General features: G+C 40.2%; 1 protein-coding gene across 4 annotated transcripts in view; it reads right to left on the bottom strand.

The window, feature by feature from the left end:
• The window catches only part of LOC142560705 (uncharacterized), a 91,543-nt gene extending 85,138 nt beyond the window's left edge, over positions 1-6,405 (bottom strand). For 2 of the 4 annotated variants that reach the window (XR_012823414.1, XM_075672994.1), the window contains exons 1-3: positions 6,115-6,405; positions 5,972-6,023; positions 1,984-2,165 (exon numbers count right to left, since the gene is read on the bottom strand). Coding sequence is in view for 1 of the 4 variants with exons in the window: in XM_075672994.1 (XP_075529109.1) it covers positions 1,984-2,165; positions 5,972-6,023; positions 6,115-6,201 (321 nt within the window). In the remaining 3 variants the exon portion in view is untranslated. Of the gene's footprint in view, positions 1-1,983; positions 2,166-5,221; positions 5,362-5,971; positions 6,024-6,114 lie in introns of all 4 variants that reach the window. The other 2 variants (XR_012823416.1, XR_012823415.1) reach the window with 2 other exon arrangements.
• Positions 6,406-7,739: the final 1,334 nt, after the last annotated feature.

Raw genomic sequence — 7,739 nt, forward strand, 5'->3', positions numbered from 1 at the left:
TAGATTTCACCTAAAGCAATGTTTTCTAGCAATTTCTTTGGTCACGCAGCCTCACATCTCATTCCTTTATCAATGTTATGAGAGGAAAAAAGAACTGATAATGAAGAGGAAGGTGACAAAATTTCATGCTTTTATGAGAAGCCTGATATATCGCATCATAAGCCAACAATCACTGACTTAGAGGCACTACAAACATTGTATATAATACTCAATTCCGTATCCTGTCGTCCAATTTTTGCCACACTCTTGATGCCCTGTTGCCTTTGCCGACGCTTGTCACCAAAGTTAAAAACTAATTTATTTCATCTAACCAACCATATGATTGTCAAGGTAATAAAAATGTGAACAAGACAAAGCAGCTATTTTAGAAGATGTTTATTTAACTATCTTTTGTTGCTGCATAAAACATTTATACTTTAACTTGTACAATTAAAGCCAAGGCTGGTGCCAGAAAAAAAGTATTAAGGTTCTCTATATCCCCTTTAGTCACGGCTTACACATTTGTAGACACAACTTATTTTTTCCTTTTCTATGTAGTGGTGGCAAAGAATATACCAGGAACTTTAAACTTTTAGTAAGCTGAACATTCTGCTTATCTAAAGTACCTTCATTTTACTTCTGAGCGAAATCTATCACTACAGACGAGCGCTTTGGGGAAGACACAATGCCGTTTTTGATGAGAAGTTTGACATTGAACGTTCGCTAGCAATTGCTACAGATTTTTTTTCTTTCTGGTAATTTTCGCTGCCAATAATTATCTCGTGCATATATTCCGAGCGGGTGCCTAAATATATTTTATAAAGAAATGTGGCATGACTGACTGCACAATATTTAGATATTTTAAGTACTCTAATCATGATGACTCATCATAAAAAGCCCAAAGATTCATTCTACCACCTTTACTTGCTTTCAATGGAGTATCCTGCCCTTTGACAAAAGTTATGTTAATTTCATACATTCATCGACAGTTGATCAATTCCTGGCTGAAGGGGACGTATATTCTCTATATACTGAGCAAAGGACAGGAACTACTGCTCTGCATGCAACTTCAAAAGCTCTACAAAACTTTTATAGCTACCATTTCCACTGCATGCAAACTGTTTTATATCATGCGTGTTCGAATGTACACTCAGCATAAAAAGTTTATGGTTCACAGGATCTGAGAAAAACCTGAACATTTCCACAACATGAGCACATAAACTGGTATTTGCATTTCCAGTTTTTACTAGTACAGTGAGCAACACATTGTACGGTTTCACTGGCTATGATTACAGCTTCTCGGAAATTCGATGTTTTCTTAGATACCACAACCTGTACACTTTTGACAGCACAAGGTGCAAGAAAAAAAATTCACCGACAATAACAATACTCCATAATGCAAAATGTTAGTGCAGCTCTGTACGTGTTTTCATTTCGCCATATATTGAGGCAAAGAATTTGAGACAGACATGTAGCAGAGTCGGCGATCGGCGAAAATCTGATCTGCGGGTCAAGCGTGTCGGCTTTTATACATGACTCATCGAAGGTTCTAGTATAATCACTCGTGCCGTGTGGCTTCCAAAAACTACTACACAATTCGGGTCGCACATACAATCAGATTACAAAACAATCGCAAAGCATGACAATCGAAACAAATGCGAACGAGGCCAGTTTCCCGCGAGCACGTCAATGAAGGGGCCACTTTCATTGGTCTGCGCCCCTTCACAGCTCACGTCCTTCATATCCCCCTCCACGTTCGTTCACTCTTTCATCTTTCGCTGTGCTCATTCGTTCGGTTACGCCACCGACGCTCGCCTCAGAGACAGGCGCCTAAGAGTTGCGCTCTAAAACTAGTAGAGTAGATTGGCATAAAAAGACTCATCACTTTATGCTGTAAGCAGATTACCAAACTTTACCCCACAATAATTTTAGTAAAAGAGTCACACACACTGGAAAGCTAAAAGAGAAAGCTGCTCTTGAGAAAATAATTTTTTAAACGCTTACCCTTCCCTGGCTACTGAGAAGGCAATTCTGGCCAGATTCTTCATCTACAGATTCAGCACAATGTATCACAATTTGTGCGTAACCAATGTTAGAAAAGCTGTCTTCTGTGAGGCTCACATCATCATGTCGATTTGTACAAGAGAGCAGAGCGGCTTGCATGACAAGTAGGTCATTTGCATGAACTGTAAAAAAAGAAATTTATGACATGAAACTGTGCAACCTTGGCATTGCATGGAAACAAAATGAATGGATAATTAATATGAATTGCACAACCTTTTCACTAAAAATATTTAAGCACATGTTCACAAAACAAAAAACACAGTGCCCTTATACTCTGTGAAGTATGACCAGCGAAGCTGTGTATGTGGGCACTGGTAATGGCGAACTGCACCTCCACCACGGGTTGGCCTGGCATTGCACTATATTCGGGATCGGCCCACATATCAGGAGTGCTCAACGCTTGCTTCACCTTCGCCACGGGTCGACCCAGTATTGCACTATCTTTGGGATCAGCTCATGTATGGGGAGTGTTTAACGCCTGCTTCACTTCCATCACGGGTCAGCCCTGTATTGTACTATCTTCGGGGTTGGCCCAAGCATGGGGAGCGCTTAACGCCTGCGTCCCCTCCGCCGCAGGTCGGCCCAGCATTGCAATATATTCAGGATTTTTTTTTACATGCGGACACGATAGTGAGGAAAGTAGCCCTTAACAGCTTCGCTGTAAAATTCCCATGTCATTTGATGGCATCCATTTACAAGTAGCCATAAAAAATACAATAAATAAATTTTGTGAGTTGCTTTATAAAGCAAGAACACAATTGATGTTAAATCTTACAAACACAGTAAACATGCATTTCTCAAAATACAGGGTAAAAAAAAATGTAATGGCTTGGGGATGATATAGAACAGAAGCGTTGAAGTTTCAGCAACTTCACTCTAATCAGGAACTTGGCAGGACAATAAGTTTGGATATTTTGAAGAATGAGCTACTGCAACTAATGTCATTTATAAAGGGAGCCTTCACACAAGTTGCAAATCACATATTGTGCTATGAAACAAACATTAATCACAAGCTACACAATGAAGTCTATTGGTTGGGTTCCGTGTAAATGGGCCCTTTATTGATGGTGCTCATATTTTTCAAGATTTTGAAAAGAAAATTTTGAGATCTACTTTTCGAACCAACAAATGGGGAGAAATCAGGCTTTTCCCGGATGCTATTCCACAATATTATTTTCCTCTAGTTATTTTATCTAATCATCATTTACTCATTTCTTAAAAGCCCATTTAATGGTACTATGTAAGAGATAAGGCAACAGGCTATACAGTCAAGCCCACTTATAATGATTCCAGTTATAACGAATGCTTACTTATTAAGAGGATAGCATGATGATCATAATTTTCATGTGGTCTGCGGCAGTGCATCTCAGATATACTTAATATGACGCTGCTGCATGCTCTCTTATAGTGAATGCTGAAGTACCTCTCAGGCACCTGAGAAAACACCATTCTCCTTTGTTTTGTATGCCCGCTCGTCAGCAGTGCATGCCTGGGCTCAAGCACAAAAGTACATCTCAACTGCTCAAGATGACGCCTCCCTGCTTTTCATGCTAGTTTGTATTGTGCGCTGTTGCAGTGCATGCCATACCCAGGGGCGATACAGTTGGGAAGCAAGGCGAGGTGCATTATATCTGAATTTTTTGTTGTCATGCTGAAGGTCTATGCTTTTGCTGCAATTAGGAAGTGACCGACTACTGTTCATCACAGGCACTTGTCTGCTTTATTGGGTCTGCATTAAAAGAACAAAGAAAGCTTAGCAATTATATTGGAAAACAATAACAGTTCTTGCCATTATGATGGCTTATTCTCGCATGTCCACTTAATACAGAGATGGTAGAGTGACCAGCCCATAAAGGCATTGGACCCGGGTTTAAATCCTGGACCAGGACGAATTGTTCTTTTAGCTGCGAGGCTTTCTTTCCGAGAAACCCCTATGGGTTTCCTTCGTAGCTTTGTGCTATAATTCAGGTAGATGCCAATTTTTCCCTTTCATGTACTTTCCTCCACCTTGTGGGCTTTCGCAGAACTGATTTGCCATATTCAGGCTGTATGCTTCCAAATACCTTGCAAAGCAGTATTTAAGCTTGACAAACACTATATTTTAGGGATATTTACAAGCTTTATTATTTTATTGCAGCCTAGTTTCCAGATGGGGAGAGGGCAGCAGGGGTTTATTCTGGAGAAAAGATTATCAATATCGAGCATTCTTCTTCTGTTGACATATTACACTATTTTCACACATAAATTACAATTTTTTCTTTTTTCGAAATGTATTTTCAAATTCACTTTTTTTATTTTTAATTGCACACATTACCATTGAGTCAGCTCAAACCACAAATATGTTTGAGCTGACTTGGTTATACGGGGCACAGCTAGATGTAATGATATAATGACAAATAGAAACTGAGGTCCTATTCCACTTGGAGCACATGCTGGATGTATTGCATAACTTTAACCAAATTTTTAAACAGGCAGTACTTTTCCAGTATATAAAACAAACAGTATATTATTATTAGTCGTTTCAAGTAACTTAGAATTATTTCTTGCACTGCACTCAGTTAACTAGCTAAGATACTACACAATATGGACAAAGTATAAAAATATGACTTCAGGTATTTTAAGCATGCATCATTCTGAATAATTGTTGCGACCTTGGATGTGTACTTATATTGAGTAATTGTAATTGAGCTCATCTAATTGTGTAACTAAGTGTCAAATGAGGCAAGACAATGCAAAAGACATACCAAGATGTTGAACAGAATTAAAAAGTTGGTTCAAGTTATGCGAAACACGGAGTAAATGAGCGTATCTATGCCATTGCTCTGTCACAACAAAGAACATGGCATGAAAGAAACACAGATGAAGAAGCACACATCAACAGGACGCATTTCTTCGCAACGTTTTAATGCATTAGCATTAGCAGAGTCAGAGTGGTAAAAAATGTATACGAGTGAAGTGTGGGAAGCTGGTCACGTGGTAGTGGTAGAGAGGGAGAACTTGGAAGAGTGTGTACATATGTATGTGTTCGTGTGTATGTGTAATGATTAATGCATTTCTCTCACATTTACTGCTAAATTGCCACATCTTTTTTTTTTTTTTTTTTTTGTCTGTATGCAAGACCAACTTGCTCAAGTTCTATTATTGCACTGTTCACTTGCACTGACAAAACAGTCCTCACCTTTATTTGCTTAGAACAGAGCTTGTCAATGTCCTACAACTTAAGTGGATCAGGTGATGCACGTACATACGACAGCAGAAAAGTGGCTGAAGCTGGTCTCTGTCAGCTTCAGCCACACAGGCTTTCTGTGTTAAAGTTCCCTTGGAGTATAATTAAATTAGGTAGTCGGGCTCAATCCAAAAATGATGAATCCTATTTATAAATGCACAGTGCATTGAAAGCACAATTGCAGATGGGTAATATCGAGGGGCTTAATGGCACTACTAGTTACCTAGCATGTGTCAACATAAGCACTTGCAGGGCAATACTGACAAGAATGAAATTTTAGAACTGAAAACTAGGACGAACATGCCAACGATAACCGAGGTATTCATTGGTGCAGTTGAAGATCAAAGCGGCTTTCAGTTCATTTTCAAACAAGTCCTTAATATGATAAAAATAAACATCCCAAGTACCACCCTAGACCACTTATCTGGCAGGACTGGGAAGTTTAGCTCTTACTGCGCGCTTTGACACAAGATCACATTACCTAGACACGGCGAAGAATGAAATATTTCTATAATAATATAATAGATATGGTGTCTGACCATTTATCGACACCTATTACTGGATCGCACGGACAAATATTACATGCTAGCACGAGCTTGTTACGGGTTATCGGTTCAACTATGACACGCATACACAAAATTGACAGAATTAACAAACGATGAAAATATCATGCACTGAACAATGAGGGAATTATTGAATTACCGTAATCGAGCTCCTTGGCGTCACTTTTTAAGATTACGCTAGTATCATCCAGCTGCAAAGGAAACAGACACGACTGCATTATGAGCGGATCACCACTATTCCGCATCGAACCGGCTCATTACAGGCATAAAAAGCATATAAACCTCGCGCACTATGTCGCGGAATCCCCCAGTGCTGCTTATTAAAGCCTCGAGTTCATCAACAAAATCTGGATGCGTTTCCATGTCCATTTTTTTTTTTTTTACGGAAAGAAGATCCCAAACAGGCGCATAAATAAGCGCTACTAAAGGACCGACACCTGCGGCACTTTAGAGAGGATTCCAAAAAACGTTCTAATAATACCACGCATATAACACAGGCTGATAAGCCGCTGTTTAGCCGGTTTAGTAGGAACTGTAAAAATACCGCGCGTTTTTATAATGGATTCTCCAAAACAACAACAATAGAAAGCCGCAAGTCCAGTCGTAAGACATCTAGCCTGTGATCTAGCCACCTGCACCGGTTGTTCCTGTTTCGGTTTATATCAGTATGAAACTCCATGGGATCCATGGTCAGGCAGTGTCTAAAAACACCCGTAATTAATTTCGTTGCCCATCGCTTCCGGCACCTGCTGTCTCAGAGTGATCTGGTAAACCAGCGAGTGTTTTGGAGTTGTCCTGAAATATATTTCAGTTAGACGATCAGACGCAGCTCAAGGTTCAAGCCTGCCTGAAAGCAGCAGCTCCACTTCCCTCCTCACCACGGTCCAAGCTCCTCACTAAAGCGACATTTAACCGCCAAAGCCTCCCATCAAGACCCTGCTATGTTTCAGAAATAACAAAGAGTTAGGTTTCTTTTTATAAAACCGCATGCTAATTAGTCGTGCATCTTGTCTTCCCCTCCATCAGCCATTGACTCGTTGATGTAACGGGATTCAATAAATTTCAGCGACAAGCACACCCCTACTATCGTGGGGTTTGAAAAAGAAAGAGAGAAGAAAGAACGGGCCATTATGCTCAAATGCGCATGCAATAGGGTCAAAAGTTAGCATGAATACATCAGCCGCTTTTGCATATGTTATGCATTAGCAACGTGGTGACAAAAGCAACATATGCACGAGGTATTTTCACAGCGCCCGAGCGGTCAGCAGTGTTATGTAGGTCTCGTGCACTGACAAGAGGGCATTTCTAAGCCCCTTGATAATTATCGAGGGACTTTAGGCACTTCTTGATGCCGCACGCCACCTATCAGGTGAACTGCACATATTTGCATGCTCTGTTCGTACCATATGTTCGTACTGTCATAGAATAAAGAACTACTGTGAGGATGCCTGCGCAGAAAATAAGCAGCTGCTGGTTCTTTGTGGTTTCAGGATCGAGAACAGAAAAGACCATAGAGCACTTCAGCGTAGCGTAACCTGCCAACACTCCCAATTTTGTGTGCTAGCGTGCTAGCTGATCTGAACTGCCAGGTGACATCAATATGATTTCGTTATGCCTGAAGAGAAAGCTTTAGCCCGCGAGCCCAACTTCAACGCGGCCTATTCAAATACATGTAAAACGCAAAAACGTTTTTCTGAGATAACCTCTGGACCGATTTTAATGAAATTTGTTGCATGTGTGGGAGAAAGTTAAATTCTAGTGACTGTTGGAAGCAGAATTTCGATTTAGGGCTTGAATGTTGTAAAAGAGATTTTCAAAAATACGAAAGTTTGAAGAAGAATAGAAGCACGAAGTTTACAAGTTAACAGCTCTGCATCAAGAACAGATATCGCGGTTCTGTAAACGGC

The sequence above is a fragment of the Dermacentor variabilis genome, chromosome 1 (genome assembly GCF_050947875.1).
Source record: "Dermacentor variabilis isolate Ectoservices chromosome 1, ASM5094787v1, whole genome shotgun sequence".
Taxonomy (NCBI): domain Eukaryota; kingdom Metazoa; phylum Arthropoda; class Arachnida; order Ixodida; family Ixodidae; genus Dermacentor; species Dermacentor variabilis.